This window comes from Podarcis gaigeae (assembly GCF_964106915.1).
Source record: "Podarcis gaigeae genome assembly, chromosome: 5".
Classification (NCBI taxonomy): Eukaryota; Metazoa; Chordata; class Lepidosauria; order Squamata; family Lacertidae; genus Podarcis; species Podarcis gaigeae.
Genome location: NC_139681.1, coordinates 68,484,299 through 68,511,837, shown reverse-complemented (window position 1 = coordinate 68,511,837; position 27,539 = coordinate 68,484,299). Strand labels below are relative to the sequence as shown.

At 39.5% G+C, this 27,539-nt stretch overlaps 2 protein-coding genes across 2 annotated transcripts in view; both read right to left on the bottom strand.

The window, feature by feature from the left end:
• The window catches only part of CLSTN2 (calsyntenin 2), a 317,847-nt gene that overhangs the window by 44,971 nt on the left and 245,337 nt on the right, over positions 1–27,539 (bottom strand). The window contains exons 6-8 of the mRNA XM_083742081.1: positions 20,865–21,050; positions 17,141–17,389; positions 16,763–16,884 (exon numbers count right to left, since the gene is read on the bottom strand). Of these exons, the coding sequence (XP_083598207.1) occupies positions 16,763–16,884; positions 17,141–17,389; positions 20,865–21,050 (557 nt within the window). The remainder of the gene's footprint in view (positions 1–16,762; positions 16,885–17,140; positions 17,390–20,864; positions 21,051–27,539) is intronic.
• LOC310844489 (uncharacterized protein) overlaps positions 1–27,539 on the bottom strand; it is a gene marked incomplete at its 5' end in the record, with an annotated part of 301,437 nt that overhangs the window by 264,940 nt on the left and 8,958 nt on the right. The gene's annotated exons all lie outside the window — the stretch shown is intronic.

Genomic DNA, 27,539 nt, shown 5'->3' with positions numbered 1-27,539 from the left:
CGCCCCCTCCGTGGCACCAGGAGGGGGCGTGAGCACCAGCCAGGTGAGCTGGAGGCAGGGGGCAAATGCCCCCCTGCTGGGCGGTGCTCGGGCTCCCGCCCACAACCACTCCCCTCTCTTTCAGGGAGGAGAGTCTTTGGCAAATTATTCTGTGACTATGTCATAGACACCAGTTCTCATTCAGTTCATGATTTTTTAAAAAAAGACCAATGAAGATTTACCAGCATTTTACTGCAAATTTGTCCAAAAAAATTTGAAAAGGGATTTTGCCTAATACAATGCAATTTTGAAGATGCTTTTCACTAAAAATTACCCTAATATATACAGTTTTGTATACATTACTTAGAACTGTGTCACAAAATGAAGATATTTGCAAATTTTGAAGGCAGGCTATGTTTCAATTCATATATTGCTTTGGAAAGTGCAAAATAGGTAGGTTCACCTTTTAATATGAACTGAATTGAATTTCTTTCCTATTCTTTATGGATGGATAATCACAGTTTTTATACAAAGTTTTTATACAAAGGTCCAATTGCAATTATTAAAACTCTGGAACCTCTGGCTCTAGAAGTGATGGTTAGGAAAAGTTGGTACTGCATCTGTTTTTATGAATATTCATATTACTCCTTAGCCTGCAATATTCTTTCATGCCTTTTGCTGGGCTGATTTAGAAGAGTTTCTAATTGAAACGGAGGGCATGTTTTCCCAGGCCCCGTTAGTGGTAGCAGGAATTTCTTATGCCCAGACAGGGCTGGTATCAAGTATCTTAATAGTGATGAGAAGGGTTTATGCAACAGAAATTGTGTGAGCTAGATAGATGGATAGATGTGAAGCCTAGAATATGTGCCTGTCCCTTTCACACTTTGAGTCAGGTAGAAAGTGAAGGAGAGGTCCAGAGGTCTTTGCTGATTCTTAAAGCAGGAAAAGAAGGAGATGGTATGCTATAACACTCCTGATTTCATTCAGATACTGGCAAAGCAGGTATGTAGGTTGGCAGCTGGATCATGTGGCCAAGTTGTGCATTTCTGGAAAGCCAATTTATAATGTCGATCACACAGGTTAGGTGGGAGCAGGCACGGGGAACCCTGAATGTGGTGCCACCTGTTCCATAATTTTCACTCCTGTCTTACATCATGACCTTCAATTTCTTAGCTGGCTAGCAGAAGGACAATTCTTCTGCCTGTGCCATCTCCAAAGGCTTAACCCAGCATTAAAGAGAGCCATGTTTGACCGGAAAAAGAAGATTCATTTGAATTTTGAAATTGTATTTTAAACTGGGTCTAACAAGAATCAAGATTAGAGCTGTCTTGCAATCTCACTAGAACAAAAGTGACTCTTAGATAGATATGGCATCACAAATTGCATTACTCAAGTAGTGGATGAATCTTCTTTGTGTCACCTTTCCTGTTTGCATAGCACAGGAAATCCAAGTGTGATTATTCTTTTATATTCTTTTAATGCATGTTCCCAATACAGTGGTACCTCGGGTTAAGAACTTATTTCGTTCTGGAGGTCTGTTCTTAACCTGAATCTGTTCTTAACCTGAAGGACCACTTTAGCTAATGGGGCCTTCTGCTGCCGCTGCTGCGCAATTTCTGTTCTCATCCTGAAGCAAAGTTCTTAACCCGAGGTAATATGTCTGGGTTAGCGGAGTCTGTAACCTGAAGCGTATGTAACCCGAGGTACCACTGTAGTTCATTGATTTATTCCTGCTCACACAATTCCATGAAAGTTTTCTTGGAAGTCAGTCCCACTGTATTCAACAGAGTTAACTTCCACTAAAGTACGCACAGGGTTACACCTCAGTCTGGGTTTACTTTGAAAATGCTCATCATAATAATAAATAAATATTCAGCTTATGAAACAAAAAAGGGTACAAGTGTTGTTTCCCTTCTGTGCATGCGAACTTAAATAGGGCAATTTGCTATTCTCACTAAGCTCCTGGGTGATCAGAGTACCTGCCAGCAGCAGCAGCAACATGGGCAGAAGCAGTATCCAGGGGCAGTCCAAGATCAGGGTCCAAGTAATCAGAGTACAAAACAAGGTGTCAGGTGAGAGGCAAGGTCCACAGCCATTAGGTGCTTCCTGACTGTCATTATTTTCAGGTGGGATTCAATCACACAGTGGCAAATTCAGGTTGTACTATTAAGGCTGGAATCTGGAACTCTTGCAAACCAATTCCACTTCCCCCCAATCCTGCATTTTTTTGTGGTAAGGAAAATGATAGGAAAATGCTGTGAAAAGTCTGGGATAACACCTGCTTGATGCAGCACCATCTAATCACCCCACAAACAAATTAGGATGAATGCTCATTAAAGAGCCCGTGTGCTCTAATCTCTCTAGAAAAGAGGTCAGACTGGATTTTCATTACACAGGTTGTCTGGAAGCACTTACAGTACTGCCTAAAATAGCTGCTTCGTATGCTAAAGGATTTGGTGGCAAATCAGTGCTGTTTTCTGCTTAGCATGGCTTCTCACTGTACGGCCTTCAGTCACAGCATTAGTGTCTAAATGGTCTGATGATTATTGGTTGGCAAAATGAGAACACACAAAAAGAGGAAACAAGACCCAAATGTAAATATTTAAATAAAACAAATGAAAAGACTTCCCAAAGGGTGACTATTCCTGATTCTTCTTTAGCACTTGAAATCTAAAGCAGTAAAAGACTATCAAAGTTCACCAAAGAGTTCTGACTGATCTCCAGAGGCCCTGGCTTTATCTCTAAAAACTTGTATGAAGAGAAATAAATACAACAAGAGAGATATCTTAAATAAAATAGCTCAAGAGGCAGGACTACCTGCTGAGGGCAACTTCAATGGAAACTAGTGCTGTTCTGGAGCATTTTCAGTCGACAGCTTCAGCAGCAGCAGGAATATGGACAAAGCTTATGAAACCAAAATTTCAATGGGAACGGCATTTGCAATACAATTTTTTTAAAGGACTTGGCAGAATGGGGTGTCAGGGGAAAAAAACCACCAATAGCAGAAATTACTATTCTCATATAATTCATGGTATCCAGAACAATGTGTTCATTTAATGTCAATTTGTTGAATAGGCAATATCTGGTAAAGGGAGAAAGTACTTTGAATGTGGGCATTAAAGTTTCAGCACAAAGAGGACCTGTACACTACAATGCTTTATTACTAAACACCCCCCCCCATCATGTGAATTTATAAGCATTATGTTTGCAACTCCAGAGAGCACAACAAAAGAACTAGCAAACTACTACTCAATATGGCGGGAAAGGGGTGACAAGGCAGTTCTTGGAAAGATCTGAGTTCCCGAGCTTCTTCTGAAAACTGAGCTGAGTTAGCACAGTTTTATTTATTTTATTTCAATGCATGTAATTTAGGACTATTATCAAAGTTGCATGTGCTGCCTTACCTGATCCTTACCTGTGTGCTATCATTGCTCTCTCAATCTGTTTCCTTCTTATCCTTTCATGGGGGAAGGGATGGTTTGTAAAGAAACATGCTTTACTTTTGTTTCTTTGCTTCCCACACTCCAATACATATTTGAATTAGGTCCTGTTAAGAATCCACAGACAGTGACTAGGAGCTAGGGCAATTCTGACTGACATCAATGGGAATTTCCACCTTAATAGTCCCAGACATGTAGAAGGATTGCTAGGAAGGGAACAGGCAAGCCTCTGCTAACCACACACCAGATTTACAATAGGACTTGTACCCCCCCTTGCCTATAATTTATTTAACAGAGAGAGAGAGAGAGAAGGGTACACACCAGAGCCGGCCCAGTCATTAGACAGGGTGAAACCACTGCGGAAACCCCCGGGCAGCACTCTCATAGTTGTCCTGCCACCACTGCCATCAGTGCTGATTTGGGACAAGATTGAGTCCATTTTGGGTAACTTCTCGCCCGAAATCGAGCAAGTTCTTGGGGAGCAGGCAATTCATACAGCAGCAGGTATGGTGGTGGTGGGAGCGGAAGCAACAGTTGCAACAAGAGGGCAGCACTTCCTTTTTTGCCTCAAGTGGTAAAAAGGGATGTGCCACCCCATGTACACACCACGCAATAAATGTAACATAGAGTTTTGCCCTAACCTTACTTGGGTTGGAGAGCTTCTGTGACCCTGGACAGGCAAGTTCAGGACTGCATCTCAGGTGCTTGAGCCTATGGAGCAAGGAAGCTGTGGAATTCCTGAACTTGCTTCTTCAGCTTCACAAAAGCTAGGAAGCTTTCAAAATACTCTATTCTGGTCCTGAGGACTTGGCGGGGTGGGGAGATGAAATTTTGATAGGGCATTAGTAAGCTAACAGAAAGCAGAAGCACATTTTGTAAATAATGAAAACAAAACTAAGTTCAGATCAACTGTAGCTTATACTATGTTAAGTCTTCAAGATATGTAAAAGTTCACATTGGAAGCTAAATTCAAGCCTAAAATAGGAACCGGACTAGGTATTTCTTTCTATATTCAGATTCAGGTCAGGTGAGCAAATTCATAATTGTGCTGTATTCCATACAGAGAGATAATCTTTAAAACAAGTAGTCATTTAATTTACTCTTCTTAAGCTGTCTGAACTCAGCAAATACCCCTTGGGATTTTTCCCCCTGCTCACATCATCACTATAAGGTTTATAATAATAATAATAATAATAAAGATTCATTATTTAAGTAATATTGATTGCCCAAATATTTTCTTTTTGATGATATACTAAGTTAATACATATTTAAGTAGGTCACCGAGCCATGCATTATTCAGCCAAGAATTTGCAAAAGGCACTGAAATGGCCTTTGCACCTACAATGTAATACTTATGTAAAATGCATAGCCTACTAAAAAGTAATAGCCATATGCAAAACAGGCTTATTGTCAGCAGCAATTTAATGTTTTTATTTTGATATGCATTTTTTTATAGCTGACCCACAGCAATTAAAAATTCTGCAGATACCACCATTCAGGTTTCTTTTCTTTTAGTTTTTTTTTTAAGCTTGTCCAAACTGAGTGGCAACGGTCAATTCCTAAGCAAAAATAAAACAGAAATGTAATTGACATACAGAGGATGCACCTTTATGACACATAGAATAGGGCTGGGGAATTTTTACCAGCCTAAGGCTGAATTCCCATGCAATGAGTGACCTGTTATGGGTGAGAGCCTGATAAGTCTCATAAGCAGGAGTGGTTAGTAGGGTGGCATAGTGCCAATAAGCCCACTTCCCAATGTTGACATTGCCTCCTGGCACTAGTAAGCTTGGAGGACCATAGGCAAGATGGCGGGAGTATTAGATTAGCCCCACCAGCCTGCCCTACTCATCCTGGTGTGTCACAGTGATGCTGCTACCAGGAGGCCAGATCCTCACCACTTCTCCAGGAGCTGCAGGAGCTCAGAAGGAGCCAAGAAAGCAGGACACAGCAAGGCAGGCACCTGACGGCCCTTATGAGAATGAGAGGTTGTTCAGACTCCAGTACCAGTGTAAAAAATATTTTATTCAACAATGATAAGGTCAAGACTTATTTGTAAAAAAGCCAGGCAGAAGCCAGCATAGTTGATTTGACAGTCTTTTGAATGTCTATGAGGGGGTGGGTTTAGAAGGAGGGCGCTATTTTCCTTTAGATATCTTAATATTGGAACTTTTATTTCCAAGCTATCATCATTTGAGCCTATTCTGGCATTCATAGCTCCCATTAGGTAAAATGGCGATCAGGGTACTTAATTTGTAGGGAGTAAAGGAAACTGTGAAATTTATGCCATTGTGCATTGCTTTGTAATGATTTGTTGGGTCTTTGGACCCTAATAAAGATTGATTGATTATTCAACAAAATGTATAGACCATTTGATTATTATTTTTTAAGTCACTAAGGTTTAATATAAAATATATTTTCAAGGTTTACCGCACAGGCAGGGAACTTTTTCCAAACTGAGGCAGAGAGCCTACCAGGGGCTGCATTCTACTGGTGGGTGGGGACAGGGATAAACAGGGATGCATCAATGGATGTAACTCTCAGCAGGCGGTATTCCAGCCACACAAAAGCCAGAGGTTTCTTTACCCATTGACACACATCTCTCTCCAGCCAAGCAGTCAAAAGGCATTATTTTAGTTTAGCCAGGCAAAAGCACCTGCAGGGGTATGGAGGAAAGAGAGGAGTATGGTCAGGGAAGTGAGATGGGGTCTGGAGAAAGTACCAAGGTGTGTGTGTATTTGGTGCAACTTTTTAAAATATATATATTTAAAAATTGAGGTGTGTCAGCAATGGTGGATCCTGCAAAATGCTTAGGACTAGGGCGACCATATGTCCGGATTTTCCCAGACATTACTGGTATTTCAAAGGTGGAATTGACGTCCGGGGGGATTTACGAAAGGGGGCACTTTATCCTGGATCTTAGGCAAGTCAATCGAAGCTCATCAATTTAAAAACAACTCAACAACTTTCCAGGTACACTGGTTTTTACTTTTTGAAATATGGTAACTCTACTTAGGCCTCACCATTTAATATCAGGCCTAAATTTATTGCAGAGCTCTATTACACAAGATATTTACATCACACAGGCTTGCTTTTTTAAAAATATCAATTTTATTTCTAGCCCTTCAAGCTTGCCATTATGGATTCCTTCTCCATTTAGGAAAGTGTGAAGTGTATATTAGGTAGGTCCACCTCTAAATGCAAATTAAATCAAATCTCTCCCTTCCTGCATCCGTACCCAGGATATACATATTACACACTGCCCTGTTGTCCCAACCTTTCTATTAAATCATTTGGAGGTACAGTAAACCTCCTCGAAGAAAATAGGCTTTTAAAAAATGCCAAGTGTGGAGAGAAAGAATGCCTATCGTATTCCTTCCGTATAACGCAAGATCTCAAGGCTTGCCTGCCAATCAGGCAGTAGTCCATTAAAAAAGAAATAGTCCTTCCCACTTCTGAAAGGCACCAGCATCTCTGAACAAACTTGTCTCAACTGGGGATGTGCAATCAGGTTGTTTGTTGCAGCTCTGGCTCCTCCCGTAAAAAGTGTTTTCTATGAGAATTGGCTTCTCTCTCTTTCTCTCTCTTATCCTTCTACCCAAGCAGGATTAACCACCTAATCCTATGCATTACTCAGAAGAAAACCTGATGAATTCAATCAAATGCATTCCCCAGTGTTTAGGATTGCAGCCTAAGCACTGGATTCTTACCATGTTCGCTAAAAAAAACCCAGTGTAATTTCTTTCAGTGGGAATTATTTCCATGTGTGCTTAGCACCATATCTTCAACTATTGAAAGGGAAATGAATAAACAGAACCAATGATGGGAGTTTGACACACTAGAATTCATTTTTACTATAGAAAATGACTTTCTGTAAGACTCATGTATGCAGAAATCTTATTGTGAATAGCAAATAACAATAATAATGTAAAAAATGCTCTCATAAAGATGCTGCTGCAAAGGAATAGAAATACTCTTCTAAGAAGTGCACCTATTTCTCTTCTTCTTCTTTTGCTTTTTGCTAACAGCACACTCATGGTTTAATGACTGGAGGCTAACAGCCAAGAAAGAAGGGTAAGATTAAATTTTATTATCCTCATACACAGCATGGTCTCTCTCAAAGCTATTCTCTGTATTGTCAGGCGCCATAGACAATCAAATGTCTGTTAAGCTGCCTGGTCATTTCCTACAGAGAGAGGACCAATGCTATGATTAGCATCTTTATTTTTTTGTTTCCTCCACAGATTGTTATTTGGTCCTTAGATAAATGAATTCCTCAGATATAAAGTTAAATATTCAATAGATGTGATCCAAGAAAATTAATTTTCTCTTTAGACTCCTACATTATGGACCCTGGTAATATAATAAATATATTTTTAGAACCCGTAATATGTGAATTGCTTTAGCCTGACTGAAGAAAACAGAGTGTTCCCTGTAGAGTGCTTCTGACTAATATAATTAGAAATTAGTTAGCATATCACATATCTTTGTGGCTATATATAAACCTCCCCTGAATAATTCAAATAATAAATTCTGCCCCAGTGGAAAATGGAGCTCATTTCTCTGAATTTGTTAAATGTTTTCATTTCCAGAGACATGTGCTTAGGGATATTACCAATAAATTTTAAACCTTGCTATAATCTCTACAGGTATTATTTATGTAAATCCTCACACTACCGAGTGAACTCATATTTCTGTTACTCAGCCGCTGCTTGTGTTTTGCCTTCTTTTATGCAAAATATTCCACATTTTCTGCTCTTCCCCACCTCCAATTTTAATTCTGAGATTCAGCAGAAATAGCAAAACATGTTAGGACTTTGGAAGTAAAATCTGCACTGCAGGGTGAAACACCACAAAGACTTAAATCTTGATTTACAGGAACCACTGAAATGGGGGGGAGGGGCACCCTGCAAAAATCCTATGATCAAAATACCATCTACAAGTGAAATAAAACCAAATTGGCTCAGATCAGTGTTGACTACTTTATACATTTTTTCCCACTTCTCACTAGTGTCTCTAAGTCTACTGAGTGTGTTTTAAACATACAAAGCAAGTGACCATGCTCAATAGCCTTGTTGGACATAACACTCAAAACTAGGGGCCAAATGCACCCCCCAAGCTTCTCTATCTGGCCTTGGGAATCTTTCCAGCCCCCCTCCCTGCCATACCATCTTTTCCCCTGGCCCTCACCAGTTTTGTTTCATATCATCCTTGAGTGATTTTGCCTGACTGGAATGTGTCCTTTAACACTGATAATAGTCATGCTTGCCTGTGTGGATAATAGAGAGGGATGTGTGAGTGTGTTTAGAAACTATCCTACTATACAAAGGTAAAACATATTTTCATTGTTCATGTTTGACTGGCATGCAGTCCCCAGAAGATTGCCTAGAAGGGAATATGGGCCTCAAGCTAATAAATCTTCTCCAATCCTGCACTAAACCATGATTTAGCATTATGAGAATGAGCCTTTGCAAGCCTCAGGTTCTCATGATTTCTCTACTTCCTCTGCCTCTGGCACAGGAATTTGACAGTATTTGGTTCTATTTTGCTTAGGCTTAGTGTGGCATATCAACCTGAACCAACTGAGGTTAGACTTAAATCAAGTTTACTAAAACAAGCCACCTTCCAACAGTTGTTTATGAAATTAGTTTCTTTTAGTTTTGGTTCAGTTTAGATATGATGATAAATGATGGTTAATGAAACTTTCAGTCTCCTCTACTTTTTGAAACAGGATTAAGTTGATTCTTAGTCATCTATATCCTAGCTCTGTAAATGTAAAGAAGATTTTGTTTTTGTTGTTTAGTTGTTTAGTCATGTCCGACTCTTCATGACCCCATGAAACAGAGCACGCCAGGCACTCCAGTCTTCCACTGCCTCCTGCGATTTGGTCAAACTCATGCTGGTAGCTTCGAGAACACTATCCAAACATCTTGTCCTCTGTCGTCCCCTTCTCCTTGTGCCCTCAATCTTTCCCAACATCAGGGTCTTTTCCAGGGAGTCTTCTCTTCTCATGAGGTGGCCAAAGTATTGGAGCCTCAGCTTCACGATCTGTCCTTCCAGTGAGCACTCAGGGCTGAGTTCCTTAAAAAAGAATAGATTTGATCTTCTTGCAGTCCATGGGACTCTCAAGAATCTCCTCCAGCACCATAATTCAAAAGCATCAGTTCTTTGGCGATCAGTCTTCTGTATGGTCCAGCTCTCACATTCATACATCAAGAAGATTTTTGAGGTGGTCAAAGATGTGACAGTCAGCTTGATGTGGCCTCCAAGTCAGAATAGTAACATGTGAAATGGTACTTACACACTCTGCCCACTGTTTTCCACTGCAACTATGACAAGTGCAGAATGTCATAAGTTTGTGTAGGGAATGCTTCCTCGGTTATCCAGAAACTGAATGAATGAAGTATGGTTATTCTGTTGCCTGCCTCTTTTGTCTCCCAGTATTCTTATATCTTCCACTATTTTTATTTAAACTCTGCTGCCCCCATTTATTCATTTAGCGTTAAGTTTCCTCCCCAGGAACTATAGAGAAAAAAATTTTAAAAAGAAAAGAAGGGAAGGAAAGCAATGAAGCTGGGAAAGAGTGAAGGCTAGCCAATTATTAAACACAGGAAGGATAAACATTCTCTGCTAGTTTAAACCATAAATGGAAAGTCTCTTCTTTAAAACTACATGAAGGCAATTTATTAGCATCCATGAAGGAGCTGCTTTTATAAATGGCACTTCAGTTTATGTCATGATGATATATTTAGGCACATACAAATATTTGGCTATTCCTTATCCTATTCTACAGTCAGAACACAATCTTTGGCAGTGTGCTTATGAGTGTGGATCTTCACTTTATCTGTTTATAATAAGGAATCAATTTGGAAGTTATACAGCCCCAGTATTATGCACGGACACTTTACTTAAATGGTACCTTCTGGCTATTTAATTATATCTCTTAACACCACAGAGAGAGACAGAGTGATTATATACCAGGAGCCACAGACAAGGTAATTATGTACCTGTTAAGCCTGTGTGATAGTTAAAGTATAGTCTTTGCCAACAGATGGTATTCTGTAGGAAATAACCACTTTACAAAGATGTTTGTACATAGGAAAGCCTGTTCAATACCATGAAGTTGTTCCTGGAAATCTAGTTGATTTGGCATAGACAAACCTAAGCATCTGAAGCAGTTTGTATATGCATCCAATCAGAGAATCAGAATGATTTCCATATTTAAAGTCTTGAACTTGGGACTTAGAAATCTAATTCCTTTCAATTGTGGTATAAGCATCTATGGGTTGTCAATGATGTTTGCAGTGACTTCTTGGATATGGAAGATAGGCACAAATTAAGTGCCAATTCTATGCTCCCATGTGTAGCCCAACATTCTGAAGACATTTGCAACCAAATATGCAAACAGTGTATGCAGAAACACCTAAGTTTTAAACAGCATCCCATTTGTTTCAGGGGGCCAGTACAGCTTAAATCCAAGTGCTTATGCTTAAGTGGGTGGCCATTCTGTCCATTACTCTCTAAAATGTCTGTTGCTTCCAACAGGGATCATGACCTTAACTGTCTATTTGAAAAAAGAAGGGTCTTTTTTTTAGTATATACTTGTTTAGTGCCCCTGAAAAGTATCTGCATTTGACTGAAGTTCCAAGGTTCAGATCACGTAATTAGCAGTTCCGACTTAGAAAAGCAAGTATACATACAAGTGACGGTATTTCTGACTGAAAGTTGAATGAAGATACCAACATTGCTCTGCCAATAAACAGCTGCTTACGACAGAATCTTCCTGATTATATGTGGCCACAAAGAAGCCATAAAATCATCATTATGCTACAGAGATGGTACACTGGAGTAGCAAAAACATATGCTAGTGCAAATTTATGGATCAGAATTCCAGTCTTTCTTAACAAGACATGACTAGCTCCATAAGCATAGTTTACAGAACATTCAAAATGCACCCCCATTTCCAATTAAAGAAGAAAGTACGGTACTACAGAAAAAGCCCATAAAATGCTGCTTTCTTTTCCACAGGACATGCTTGCATTGAATCGAATGCAATGCTGGTTGTATGTCCCTGCCAGCTACATGAACCAGCACATTCTATATTGCCATATTTGTTTACAATGTGTTGTTGTTTTTTCATTTTTCATATATAACAATTGTGTGGAAATTTGCCATACATAGAAGTCATATAGTATTTGGTTTGGTTAGTCTGTTATACACTGCTGCCTATTTTGTTGAAAAGCACTGAAACAGAAATACACACACAGACACACACACACGTACCTCCAAACTGAGCTTGAACCCACACTAGTAGTAGAACTATCTAGTCTGCCCTTCATTGGTTTATTCATTTAGGATGAATTGTAATGGAAATGTGGAGGACCTTGGTACTGCAAGGAGTTGGTAGTGCACCAAAATGGCTCTTTTTGTGTCTGCACCTTATTTTGGGTGTCTGGGATCCTTTAATTATTAGCCAGACACATTTCTTACCTTGTGTTCTGACACCTGCTGATAAGGTGGCTAATTTCTTATCTATCACTTAGTCACAAGAAGCTTCTGGCAGGGCTTCAAGGTCAGTCACCTGTGAAAGGAGCACTGATATCTAGTCACATAGTCTCTTGGAAACTCTCATGAACCTCAGCATAGACCAAGAACACAGAAGATGCTACATACTGGCCATTGCAGGAGTCTGTCCATTGCTTTAATGAGGGGGCTCTCTGCCTTTTGCTTTTCCTTTGCTCTTTGTTCCTTGGTTGGTTTTCTCACTCTGCCTAAAAATGAAATCTATCTATCAAGGAAAATAATCAGTGTGCCATTTGCATTGTCCAAATAATAATACAAATACTAATACTAATACTACTAATGCTACTAATAATAAACCCTCTTCTTTGGCAGAACATGAATTCATGCTATCAGAAGGACAGTACCACATGGATACAACTTTCATATGTGCTTCTGAAATGCGGCCAAGAAAACATTCCTATTTCTACTCCAAAATTATGTACATTCAATTTTCAGGGACTGTATATGATACGTTCTACTGAGCTCAGGCTCCTGGTTCAGGTGCAGTATACTCTGCAGCCAAAAAAACAACAACACCCACAATGGATGGCTGCACAGAATCACACTCTGGACACATACTTCCCCCTGTGTGTGTGAAATTGCCATTTTTGACAGCAAATTTTGTTAATTACAGCTTTCTGTAAAATAAATGCTCATTCACCACATCATTGGCACGGGATCATTCTGCTATCCGCTTAAAAGAATTATAACAAATGCTGAAGGAAAGAGACACATAACGGAAATCACATGTTGGAACATGTAAATACATACATACACACATACATGTGTGTGTGTGTGTGTGTGTGTGTGTGTAAAATGAACTTTAAAAGAAATCCTCATCTGATTAGCAGAAGCCAGCAGAGTGGAATATTTCCAAAGGTATTCTATCAAACTGTTACAAAACAGAGCAAAAAAAGACAACCTATCCCTACTTTTGATTTTCCATTAAAAGATGTGCACTGTCTCCCATCAAGCTACATTAAAACAAGTGGCTTGTGTTTCAAAAGTGATCACACAGAGAAATCTCATTATCATGCCAGTATGTTTTGAACGTTGATATTCCATAAGTTGTTTTACACTATTTATCCATTTGCAGAAAAGCCAGAAACCTCCTTCTGACATTACAGAGAGAGCACATCTAGAATGGACTAACACATTATGGGGCCCCTCCTGCATGCTTCTCAAGGATGACTAAAAGTATCTGAAGGGTGTGAAGACAGAATGCACTCAGGGTGGGAAATTACATTCACGCTACATCTGTCATACCAAAAACTGCAGCTGAGAATTTATCAGCCAAAAGGCAATTCTCTAGGGCAGTCAGTTATCAAAGTGAAGCTATAATGGCATCAAATAGGATAAGACTCCACCAACCCTTCAAGCATCATGTATATAGCAACTGAAAACCCAGCTAACACATATCAGCATTGCTAACCTGAATTTGATATTCCTGCCATCGTTTAAGTTAAATTAAGAGAATGGCAAAATTGTCAGCGTGATTTCATTGTAATGTGAAATCAGCTTAATTACTTATCTCAAACCCTTTCTTTTCTTTTTAAAAAGTCATTTTCATGTTACTTTTCTAAATAAATGGAGTGTACTAAGGATATAAAATTACAACAAAGAAATTAAGATTGGATGTTTGGTTATTACCATTATTCCAATTTGTACAAATGTATTGGGTTAAAAGGCAACATAATGGCATTTCATAAAGGTTTTAGTGGTCTGATTAGTATTAGTGCTCAGGGGTTTTGAGGAAAAAATGGGCTCACCTGAATATGGGAATACAGTCATACCTTGTGTTGTGTTAGGCTCACGTTGAGTCTTTTTGGCTTGTGAACGCGGCAAACCCGGAAATGTATACTTCTGGGTTTCGTTGTGTGTGTGTGCACAAAAGCGTTCTGCATGATTCACACATGTGCAGAAGTGCTCTATCGTGCTGTGTGCATGCGCAGAAGCAGCTCTCTAGTTACCGACTTTTCGGGGTGCGAACAGATCAAGTCCGTAACTAGAGGTACCACTGTATAGGGGGTTATTGGGTTGTTGTTTTGTATTTTGATTTTGTTCTGTGAACCACCCTGAGACCTCCAGGTTTGGGCAGTATATAAATTCAAATAATAATAATAATAAATAAGATAAGTGGAATATGGTACAACAGGCTGGTCTACAGCATACACAATGGAAGAGTTGTTATTGTTGTTGGCTTTCGAAGGTCTCAAGAAACAATGGAGTTCTCTCTCCTTCTCCACTTTGTGAAGATTAAAACAAACAATGACTGATTTGAGTACAAAAGCAGCCTCTGTTTACTGTCTTACAGCCAGGCTGGTTAAACAGTATTATTCATTTAAGAATAGTATCTCTTCCAGACAATCTATACGTACAAGAGGACAATATCGGTCAATAAAGTTTGAGAAATATACACCTGTGGTCCATTATTCCCAAACTCCCTCATTGCTGACAAGTGTCAGGGCTGAAACAGATACCTTCCTTTGATGTCTAAGGATAAGCAAACAAAAGAAAGGGGACCACTTAGCAGCGCACATAGATGCTACAGTCTTGCGAGGATTATGCTGAGAGAATAACAATATGCAGATGCCACTGTGCTCACTGTTGCATTCCTGGAAATATGGATGGTTTAATTAGAGCTTTAAATAATGAAACCTTTTTATCACATTGACAGTGAAAGTACCTGAAAGCACTGATTATCATGAACCATAACTGCAGCATGTCTGTCTTCTGTCATGTTATAATTTAAACATGCCTAGATGAATTAGCTTCATAGATCAATGAAGAGGACATAATCTTGTTTAAATCCAGCCTTCTTTTTTGTTTTAAAATGGCAAAACACCCAGCATCACTAATATTTGAGTAAATCATGCATCTATCTTTTATTTGCCTTATTACATTTTTAGCATGCATCTATCCCAGTTACCATTTACAACAATTTAAGACACCACATCCTTTTAAAATATAAATGCAACAATAAGCATCAACTAAAATTGTCAGCATCACTATAATAACCGTTTGTGTTTCTGCAATACTGCGGTAAACAAGACAATTCCGCAGAAATGGATGAAAAGGGGATTTGAAGACTAATAAAGAACAGTACATAATCTAGGTTAGAAAACGTATTATGGATCTAAAAGATAAGGTGCTGTGAAGTCTTTGGATGCTGGTGTGTCTGATTTATGTCTGAAATGATTTTCTCTCTATTGCAGGATTACCATGATTCATCTACCAATTTCTTTCTTACTTGTTGTATAGGGTATAAACAAGGAGTTTTCTAATCTTCTGTGTATCTTATAAATGTGGTTTGTGTCATAAGCTGCACATCAACTCAGGGAGAAAGACATCAAGTTAAATTGTTTGAGCTTCAAAAGCACCAAACAATTAAAATTCCTATTGGCATAAAAACTGAATAAAATTTAATTTAGAGATGAAAGCTCTTCCATATCTGATAAAGCTACTCTCCTCATTCCCACTTTGTGCTAACATCGTAGGCCTGTTTGTATAAATTTTCCAGTAAACTGCTGTGTTAATACATATGCACATATTTTCTAGAATAATTAGGAATAAAAATAGAAAACGGAGAAAATTTGTACTAGCTGTAAAGTTTAGTGCTGTTAAGAATGCAATTCTGTGGACCCTTTAATGGCTTCCCATGAACCATAGTGCGTGTTTATGTGGATTTATGTGGAAATTGTTTTCCATTTGGTTGTGTGTGTTTTTATGTGGTTTATTTATTGCTTATGACTTTTGTAATTATGTAAATCTTGTCATGCTGTAAGCCGCCTTGAGCATTGTTTTTAACTGTGGAAAGGCAGCATACAAATAAAAAATGATGATGATGTTATAGCAGACCTCCTTCTTTATGGGCAGGGGGAGCAAATGTATGATGGAAGAACTGCCTGGGCCCTTGGATTGTTCTCTTTCACACATAAAATTTGCTTTAGTGTGCAATTTGTTTTGCTATATTGTTTTAGGATAAAGCTACTTTGTTTATTAATATCCACAAGTACAATTTAGCACTGTCACTTAATGTCGCTTTCCTCAGTGTTAATCTGTCCTATGAAATTCAGTGGCAGTCAGGAGGCAATCAGTCTGAAAATCTATCAGCCAACTGTGGGGCTGCCCATAGCGACAGAAGAGCCTATTAGGGCCTGATTAACCCTCCCTCCTGCCCGTGTGTGTGTGTCTCTCTCACACACACACACACACACACACACACACACACACACAGGCCTTTCTCAAAAAGTCCAGCTTTCTATCTTTCAAACAGTGTTCTAACCAATTGGCCATAAGGAGAGAGAAATGGGGAAGGTGTAAGAAAGCTGTGGATCTAGATCCTGTCCCATGTCAGTTAGCCCCAATATTGATTCGGTTCCTTTTTGTATGTCTATTCTATATGCCTGGTCCAAAGCCTTCTCTGCCTTATCCCTTTCCTTCCTTTTTCATTGCTTTGTGTCCATCAATATTGGCAGCAACAAGAGCAGAAGTCAGAAAATCTATCACTTTGCTGTATGAAGGATTGTTACTAGTCGTTGTTTTCAGATGTTCTTCAAGGCCAATCCCACATAAAATATGTTGCTGTAATCTAGCTTGGATGTCAGCAATAACTCTCTCTACTTGGCGTGGATAACAGTGGCAAGATTGTACGTGCAACAGAAATTTTCTGTACTCAAATAATAGTTTAGTTTTTGTGTCTGTTAGTGGTTCTTCACTCTATCCACTACAGTGACTGGATGAAATTTAGGAACTACTGCAATAAAAAATAAACTAAGTACCTGGTCGAGCTTCCAGTGGAATTCTGCAGGTCGAAAGGTATCAGCTTGGTCAAAATCTTTCCGCAACAGGAACACAAGGCGACAATTGTGCACATATAGTGCATAGTGGTGCCGATTCATTTCTAAAAGAAAGATATATTAATAGGATAAAAACTTTAATGGTTTTTATTATTTAGCTTGGTTGTATTATTTACTGAAATCAAAGTGTGTTTTCACTTTACCTGTCTTATTCTAAAGTCCACTTTTTCAATATCAGAAGTACCCTGAGGCCAACTTTCATGACTGAATATAAAACATTTTTCAATACGCACTTCTATTCAGCATGTCAAGCAATGGAGAAGGGTGAAGAAAATGCAGTTTTAAATAAAGCTGACTCACCTGTCTTATCTGAATTGCACAGAATAGTCTCTTTCTCTGCTCTTAATCCTGGACTTGGGCCATGTTTCATCCACATGGTGATGGTAAACTGATCTGTTAGATTCTTTGGTACTATTCCATCAGGGATTTTGGCTCCTTGCTTCCCTTCAAATTTAAAAATCATGTCATTGCTGTCTATCAGAAGACCAGCTGTCCAGTTAGTTGCTGCACTGGGAGTTGGTAACAAGTCAATGGCACCTGATGACGCCCCTGCAGATGATATATAATGAACAATCTGATGAGACACTAATGAGAAAGCTGTTCAGCTGTATTCACTGTAGGAGACACTGTGACACACTTAATCCCTCTCATTTATTGCTAATGCTGCCTTTGTTTTCAAGTGCTGAAAAAACACCCAAACATGAAACAAACATAAATGTTTCCATGCTACTAGACTATTGAGCAGAGATGGGGAACCTATGGCCCTTCAGATGTTGCTGGGCCACTGCTCCCATAATTCCTGACCATTTGCCATGCTGGATGGGGCTGATGGGAGTTGAAGTCCAACAACATCTGGGGAGCCACAGTGAGCTACATGGACCAATAGTTAGACTCCTTACAATGCAGCTTCATATGGTAAGTTCATATATACTAGGGACAAATGCGTAAAGAGGACTTCTGCCCATGTCATCAAGGTGTTCATCCTCTTAATATGCAGGCCATCACTCGTTTGCCAGTTTAGGGAATGGTGACTGTGCATGAAGCCCTTCAGAACCTTTCTCTCCCTGAGGGGAGAAGACAACACCACACAGTGTGGATACATCTTATTAACAATCGCCCACTAGTGTGGTTGGGAATAATTGAGACAGAGCTCAGCTGGAAGTACCAATGTGTGGAGGTGAACAAAGGTACTCATGGAATACAAGCATATTCACACTGTGCTATGTATGGAGCCCTGAAGCAAATATATCCAGGGCTAAGATTACTGTTGTGGAAAAGGATGCTTACAGTCATATAAGCTGTGATGGGCCTGGGCAGACGTGCTGCTATTCTTTAGAGTTCTTTCCTCACTTCTCATTTACTATACCTTCATTGAATGAAAAAGTAAATAAACCACAAAATGTTTACTGGTTGCCCAGTATTTCTTCAAAATAATTATTTCTAGTGTTTGAAGACTTGCAGTGGCAAGCACAAAATATTTAACCAGTAGCAATTGGTTTGTGTAGTTGTGTTTATAATGGAAAAGCAGTATTCCTCAGGGTTAATTGTTTGCGACCATGCAAGATTATCTGACTAACAGTTTATTTTCACATATTTCAAAAGCAAGCCAACTGTGGAACTCACAGATATATCTTATGTGCAAACATAGAATAGTCAAGGTACCAGCTGAATACTGTGCAGGTGTTAATGTTTTTTATTTTAATGGTGTCAGATTTTCACTAAATAATTCAAATGCAAAGTTTTCCTACTGGGTCCAGCTTGAAATGGAATTCGTATTCTTCCCTGCTAGCCCCTTCTGGCTTCCCCCAAAAATGTAAACAAAAGACCCTTGCTTCAGGGAAGGGGATTACAGGTGGCAATGATGCTTCAGTTACATGGGGAAATATAGGTTTTCAAACTCCAAATTCCTTAATCTCTGGGCAGGAATTGATGCCCTTTGCATCTTCAGAGACTGACTTCCATCAGTTTCTCACTTTACTCCAATCTTAAATCCAGTCTGCCACATTTCTGCATCATTTTGCATTCTCATCCTCTCATAAAAAGTCAATGAGTGCTAAAACCAAGGTTTGTTCTTTGCTTACCACCTGTGACTTATTTTGGGGTTTGGACATAACGCTAAGCCAGACTATGACTTGTTCCCCAGCAGTGTGGCAGCAGCAGAAGGGAGTGAAGCACCCGCAATTTCGGCAGTGTGCATTAGCATACGCCATGTTTACATCTAAACAATAGTTTAGAACCCATTCTATTATTCTGATTGCAATTTGTTTTGAATGTTTAATTTTAAATTGTTATGACCTGACCAGGACCTTATGGTAAAGGGAGAGGAGGAGGAGGAGGAGGAGGAGGAGCAGGAGGAGGAGGAGGAGGAGAAGGAGAAGGAGAAGGAGAAGGAGAAGGAGAAGGAGAAGGAGAAGAAGAAGAAGAAGAAGAAGAAGAAGAAGAAGAAGAAGAAGAAGAAGTAGTTGAAGTTTAACTATGGCTTAGAATGATATTCAGATTGGCTGCTGGCATCCATCTGTCAGGAGACAATAGAGTGCGCCTCCAGGGATGAAATCAAACCACTGCATTAGCAGCACCAAAGTGACCTCTGCAGGGCACAAGCCCAGGCAGTGTGTATGGAGGTCCTGGTTTGCCCAGATGGCAAGACCCCCTTCTCAGCTTTGTTGCCAGGGTCCCAAGTGTGGGATATTAGCATCCAAAATGCATATCCAAAGAATTAATTGAAGTAGCTGTAGAACTGTATCACTGTTCTGAAATATTAGGAAGCTGCCGTATGCCAAGTCAGGCAATTTAGCTTTGTAATGTCAGGGTTGACTGGCAGTGGCTTTCCAGGCAGGAATCTTTCCTAGCCTGACTTGGAGACACCAGAAATTGGACCTAGGAGCATCTACATGCAAAACATGCGCTCCACTGAATTTTCTGGAAGGTTTTCCACCCTAGGTTTATATTTAAAGGTTGGGTAAATTTTTAATGAACTTAATTCCCTCATTTGCATGTCATTTCAATTAACAGCATCAACAAATAAGACTACATACATTTTTAAGCGTGTACAAAGACAGCATTTATTTTATAAGCGCTAACTGTGCGTAATATACCAGCTTGTGCTCCCTAATACACAGATGTTACCTACTGGAAAGCTTCAAGCTCAGCTTACCCAGATGGCATAATCTATAATAAACATTGCAAAATTGCCTAGAGTTCTACCCAGTGAAAACAATTTTTTTAAGAAATAAAAAGAATTTTATTTCTTCAGTTGCAATAAGCAAGACTGTGCACATCACCAAACTCTCTCTCTCTCTCTCTCTCTCTCTCTCTCTCTCTGTGTGTGTGTGTGTGTGTTTAATGTTGATTGGTCCTAAATATTACTCTGTGAAAAGTTGCTTTCACTTTTATTAATGCTTGCACATTTGGCAAAATGCAAATTAAGCAGAATCATCAGGCTAGAATAACTTATGTAATTTTTCAGATTTTGTAAAAAGAGGGGTTCAGAGGTTTATTACTGCCCTTCCCCAAGTTCATTGATATAAATATATGAGCTGCTAAAGTAATGAAGTGGGAGAGAGAAACAAGGGGCACAATTCTGCATTTCCTGCTTGCATAGAGGTTGCATAGCGTAACAGCTAGCAGCCTGTTACTTCTCCTTGGGCTATTTGCAGAGGAATCCCTTAGCCTCAATTGACATTTGGAGATGAAGATCTTACTGCATATTAAAGCAGAAGTGGAGATAGAGAAAGCAGGAGTTCTTCTGACTCTGCCTGCTTCAACTTAGAGATAATGCCAAGCTTGCACTTTTGAGCCCATAAGTATACGTATCAGGGAGTCTGTAACACAGGCAACAACTGATTTGTGCTTGACCAATTGTTGCACAATCATACATGCACACATCACAGTGACCCGGAAGTGGCAGGAAAAGGAGACATAAGAGGGCAGAGTGCTCAATGACCTGGAAAGCAACCCCTAGGTAAATATCGAAATGTTCAAAATAGCAATGCCAAGTAAATTCATGAAAATGCTAAAGGTATACCGCATAATTTTTGCAAGGATTTTTCAGAGTATGTCTCACGATCACAGCCCTTTCCAATGTAGTTAGTCTGCAATTCAATGGTGGTGTGAATAGAAGAAACAGGTCCATCACAAGTTTCCAGGTGAATGCTAGGAAATAGCGGTATACTCCCAGAACCAGGCTTGTACTCAATACGCTTATTCCAGTCTAGAAAGAATAACAACATTAATTCACACTGTATTGTGACCAACACTATCAAATGATTTCCACAAGAATAAAATTATTCGTATTTTATAAATTTTGCAAACAGAAAAGTAGAATGAGCAAGAAACCAAGTATCAGAAATTACAGATCTACATGGACCAACGGCTTGACTTAGAATGAGTGTCTATGTTTCTATAATTAACACTTTCCCTTTGGGCTCCAATAGAAGTTTCTAATATCACTCCTTGCTTTAATGAATGTCACAACTTCCCTCAGCTGATTTTTTCTCAAAATCAGAACATTAAAAAGTGCAGTTGAATCACTGGTTGAAGCCAGTGTGGTGTGGTGGTTAAGAGCAGTGGATTCGTAATCTGGTGAACTGGGTTCGATTCCCTGCTTCTTCACATGCAGCTGCTGGGTGACCTTGGGCTAGTCACACTTCTTTGAAGTTTCTCAGCCTCACTCACCTCACAGAGTGTTTGTTGTGGGGGAGGAAGGGAAAGGGAGATTGTTAGCTTCTTTGAGACTCCTTAGGCTAGTGATAAAGCGGGATATCAAATCCAAACTCTTCTTCTTTAATATACTTGCAGGAAATGTTATTTATTACCACTGCCATGCCCCATCAGGTCCATTTCTGTTGGTGGCTGGTTTGCATTTCCAATCAAATATACCACACAGGAAAACAAACAGGAAATGTCAATATATTTGCAGCTGAAGCAACACATGTGATGGGATGGAGCCACAGAGCTGCCCTCTCAACACCAGCATCACTTTGGCTTACGTGGTTGAGGATGGTGTGAGGGAACATCACTGGTGCCCTGCCCCAAATTGGTAAGCAGCAGCAATTCCAGTGTCAGAAGCGTGGTTCCATCCCATCACTCACACTGCTATGGAGTTTAAATAATTGCTTGCTGTTGTTGTTTTTTAATAAAACTGAGTAAAATTTGCATAATTGACTTTGGGATACTGGTGAAACCTTGGATAACTTTATATGCAGAGCCTTACCAAAAGGCAATGTATATGTATACAGAGTTCTGTAGATACTATTAGTTTGCTCAACTCTGCCCATATTGCACCAGCATAGCTAAGAATCAGCACAGAGAAGGCCAGACTGGTGGAACCTGCCCTACTCCTAAAACGTGTATAAATTTATGGCAGAAGTATCAAAAACATATTATCTGAACGTCCATTATCCAGTGTTTATTATTATTATTACTGTTCACTTGTACGAGCCAAAGAAAAGTACTGAAACACATATTTGGGTAAATGTGGATTAATGTCTCCAATCATGAGAAATAACATTTGGACCATATTCTTTGGTGATCAGGCCACATCTGGAGTAATATGTCCACTTCTGAATGCCACATTTCAAGGAAGCTATTGAAAACCTGGAGTGTGCCCAGAGGAAAGGGACCAGGATGGTATGGGGGTTTGAATAGGCAAAATAAAAAATAAAAAATGGAACCACACATAAAAAAGTATACCTCCAAAATCCAGTCCAACGAGACACTGTGCTGCCAGTACAACCTCATTTGCCATGACACCCCACCCCCTCTATCCATTCCATCCTGTACACAGTCTCCCTTCCTCTATACAGCCCTGATCATTCAACACTGTCTCACCTCCTCTACACAATGCTGCACCTCCTATCCATCCCCACCCTGCCCTCTATTCCTCCCCTATGCAGTCCTAACCCCTCTGAACAGTTCCACTCATTTCCAGATGTCCCTGATACAGAATTCTACCTCCCTTTGAATCATGCAGGTCTCCTTGCCCCCTGTACTAGAGTGTGCACAGAGGAGAGGGAAAAGTAGGTAACATGTCTGGAAATCAATTTGTACAAGAACAGTTGAAAGAGTTGCTTATGTTTATCATGAAGAAGAGAAAATTAAGTGAAGACCTCACATGATAGCTTGCCTTCAAATATCTGAAGGCCTGTCACATACAAAAATGACAGATTTTGGCTGTTAGGGCATTTCTCCTAATAGTGAGAGCTGATAGAAAGTGGAACAGGGCTGGCGTAGCCTGGTACAGTATGGACTGAGCAAGGCGTGTGTGACAATATGATCTCCAATCGCTCTTCCAGTTCTATAATTGGAATGGTTGTTGTTCACAATTTCCCCAGCAGAGAACCAAGAAAACAAAGCATATTGCTGTTAAAGAGAAAATATGCAAGCTATTAATATAACTTGAAACCTGAAAATCCATCTGGCGTTCAGCCATCCAGGGCTGAAGTCTTAGGACTTGCAGTCTCTGGACAATAATTATCAGTTTATATTGTTTCTTTAGAGCATGAGCAAAAGTCTTCTGAGGATTAGTGTGCAGCTACCAGAATAACTAGATTTACAGTTAAATTATTTCAAATCCAGACTCTGTCACAAAGAGCTTCAGCTTCCAAAAACAGTTTAAACTTTCCCCCAATAATATCTATAACTGCATAAATAAAAGCAAGTTACAAAGCTGTCTATGAAAGAATTCTTCAGGTTCGTAGCTTTAACAGGCTAATCCAGAGTTTGTTCAGCCAGACGTCTGGTGACCCAGAAGATTTAAACCATCAACAGCAGGACACGCTGTGCTGCATGTAGCACACTGACCTTCTCAACCAGAGAGTTTTATTTTCAAATATCTGACTAAATATGGAATTTGCAAACAGTTTCAGATGAGAGACTTTGATCCTTTCAAAATATTGGTCTATTAAAACTTTTTTTAAAAATGCATGTATTTCAGGTTTGCACAATGGGTTTTGTGCAAACATATTGCTTAATTATCACAGAGGTGTTCAGATGCTGCAGATGATTCTTTAAAGCAACCATCCCAGTTAAGCTCTTCTACTAATCTGCACATCTGGATATTTCATTTGTAAAGTTTTCCAGACAGTGCACATTGATAATATGCATATCTAGTCAGTCTGATTTAGCCTTGCACACATAAGAATGCGGTGGATGGAATAAAACTCATTTCAGATCAAATGTTCATTCACTTCAAGGTTTGATTGAAGACGCAAATGAGAAACTTTCTGTATTGAGGAGGAAAGAGAACAACGTGCTCAGATTATTTAAGTGTAAATGGAGTTTAAATTGCAAATCTTGCTTCAGTTATGACCAGTTCCTTAGTTCACTCTTAAAAGATTTACTGGGACTGTACTGTGAGATTCATGTGGAAATTGTTTTAGTTTCTGATGGATGAGCCAAAGTTGACTGTTGCCCACTCAAAAATTTACTCCTACTTTCAATTGAAAAAGGAAGCGTGCAAAAGCTGGTGAAGAATGTTCAGAGTACCATGCAGTCCCTGAACTAACAACGTACAAGAAAGGTTCTTGAGACTTGGAGCAAAGCTGCTGAGCAATTCCTAAACTTGGCTAATAAAGCTTGGGTGTATAGCTTAAGCAGAAATCCTTAATAAAAATTGAGTTTTGTAGCTTTGCCTACAACTGGGGGGCTGGGATCTAGGACCCAAAGCTCAGGGATCCCCCTCAGAGAGCAGCAAATGATAAAAGCAGTAGCAAGTGGGTTTGTCATTAGCAAGTGGATTGAGGGACATGGTGAGGCCCACTGGGGCTGATGCTGGTCACCACAACATCCTACCTCTCTTTTTATTTTTCAAAGTGTTTTATAGTCAGCAGAAGCCAGCTGGAAACATACACAGCTACAATGTACACTTTACTGTTTTTGCTTTGAAAAAATGTCAAACTTTTCAACAACGAAACAGTGCTTATTTTCAAGTAAATAGTTTTGCATCAAGACAGCAGGAGAAAACTCCATTTTATTTCTAGAGTCATGATGCTACTATGATCGAAGTGAGTTGAAAATGCAAAACCTGCACATGCTCAGAGTATTTCCTTTTTAAAGGGAAGGCAAATACTTTCTGTTCGTTGTTTTGCTGTAGCAAATCGGGAATGTAAAAACAATTGCAAAGCATGAAATTGGGGAGTGGGGGTAAGGAGAAGAGAAATATTAATTGTGTGCTTCAGAACTGAAGCAATGCACACCAAGTCCAGAACCCAAAAATAATAATTAGCTGAAGTACTGCTTTATATTCCCTAGACTAGCCTTTCCAAACTTTTGGTCCCCCAAACAAGTCCCTTCAGACACAACCAGCCTGTACTGATGGTCAGGGATGATGTGGATTGTAGTCTAACAACAGCTAGGGACCCAAGATTTAGATAAACTGACCTAGGTAAGAGTGCTGATCCAGTTCTGTCCCAGGCCCCACCTATAGTCATGTGACATGATGGTAGTGCTCTTGCCTAAGGTATTCTGTCTATGCTTCACCTGAAGCAGGTCAGAGATCATCTTCCTTGAGCTAGATCAGACAAGTTCAATGTTGCACAGCTCTCTTATGAAAAAGGCTTGCCATTTCCCTGGGATGTGCCCTTTGCCATGGCTCAAGGGCTGCAGAGTTTCTGTAGCCTTACTATTTCGCCTTTGGGGGCTTTTGAACAGCTCTGTCTGCGGCGCAATTGGTGTCCACTGCTTAAACAGAAAGCAGAGAACATGGTTTTTATGTGATATCCCTAATTGAACATGAACATTTGGATATGTTGAGTGAAATTTGTGAAAATGAATTTCTCAGCTACACCTTTCCCTTCTGCAGCAATTTTACAAAGTCTGCTCCTAATGAGATCCAGGGAAAATGAAATATTCTTATATAAACGTAAATAAATTCATTTGAAGCCTTGAGTGACAGGGACAATGTGATTTTACTGAAATGGCGTGTTCTTCAACTGCAAGGAGGTCAAGGTCTTATTCTTCACTGTCAAGACACTACCAGTTTATTTACTGAAATAGCCAGAGGATGTGCAAAGGTTTAACATATGTGGATAGACGGGGAAGGATGAGCATGCATAGATCACTCCAGGCCAAATCCATTCAGTCAAGGCTGTGTTCCTAGTTGTTGTGGGGAAGGGGGCAAGCATCAAATTTTGATGTGCAATGAAAGTGCATACAAAGGGTTTGGAGAAGTAAATACCTAATTGGGAGCACAAAAGGCTACAAAATAGTTTTAAACAGTTACTCATGCTAGGAGCTTAACTACATATAGCCAGTCATTTTAACAGTTATTCTGTACTGCTTTTAAAGGTTTTTGTTTCTTAGTCTTTTGCTTTAATGTTGCTGTACACCAGCTGCAGAACTGGCCCTGTTACAAGTGCCACATAATGCTCATTCTACAGTGGTAAGATATCAATCTTTTAGCCTGGCAGTTCCTGCACTCTGGAAGTCCCCAACATAAGGCAAACACCTTCAACTGTATTCTTTCCAGCACCTGTTTGCAACATCTTTGTTTGGGCAAGCCTATCCGAACATGTAGAAGTTAGAATATACTGTAGGATCAGGGACTAGACAAATGATCAGGGAGGATAAGAGTATCAACGGCTATATAATACTTCCAGGATCAAAGGCATCATGCCTCTGAACAGCAGGAAAGCGGCAGTTATACAGGGTTGCTGCTTCATGTTCTTAGAGATTTATCAGATTCGTAATAGCTGGCCTCTGTGGAAAACAAGATGCTGGACTAGGTTGGAGTCTGGTCTCATATTGCATACTTTGATTCCTTTCATTCTCCTCAAAGCCCATGGGCTGCCCCATGTACTAGCATGGCACTGAAGCAAGCTGGCATGTCCTTTCTACATTTTCTTATATCCCAGTTTCACAAGACCTGAATTATATTGATAAATCTGATTAAAAATTACATCCTAACTTTTTTTTTAAGAGCATTTGCTGTTCTGCACCCTTCATTGTGATGGATGATCACTGCAATTTTTGTATTTACTTGTTAGTGCAAAGTACCGTATATAAGCAACAGTATGAATTCATACATAAGCTCAGCAGCTGTTTGATTTTGAACACTATCTTTCTATCACCTTATCACAATACAGCATATAAAGTGTCAATCATTGTCCTACAGCAAAATTTGATTCCTCTGCAAAACAAGAATAAATAATGCACATAATATTTCCTATGACTTAAAGAGGTATACTTTTTCATGTTATTGCCCTTCTGTTTCATAAAACACATCATTTATTACTAGCTCTGCATTTCTTTGGCATAGGGTTTTGTTGGTTACTTTATCTACTAAAGGTTTGTCTACTCTGTGGCATTCACAGAGTCCTGAAAGATGGAAATCTCAAAAGCAGCAGATTCCTCTATAGAATCCTTGTGGGTGGTAATATCATACCCCAAAAATAATTTAGTACTGTGGATATGCAAATGTCCCCCTGATCAAAATGGTCATGGAGATCTTGAGATGAAGAATTAAATCAAGGAAACATCCAACCCAATTATCAAAGACACATTATGAAGGTTCCTGGAAAATCAGGAAAGATTACTATGCAGGAAGGCCTTACAAAATAGCCTACAGATGTTTTGATTTATACATTCTATGAAACTTGGATGAAATGAAAAACTTGACAAGGTCCAAATAAATAGCATTTTAGGATATGTGCAATCTGGAATATAACCCCAAGGTATCCAAGATAAATAAGGAGAATGCAGA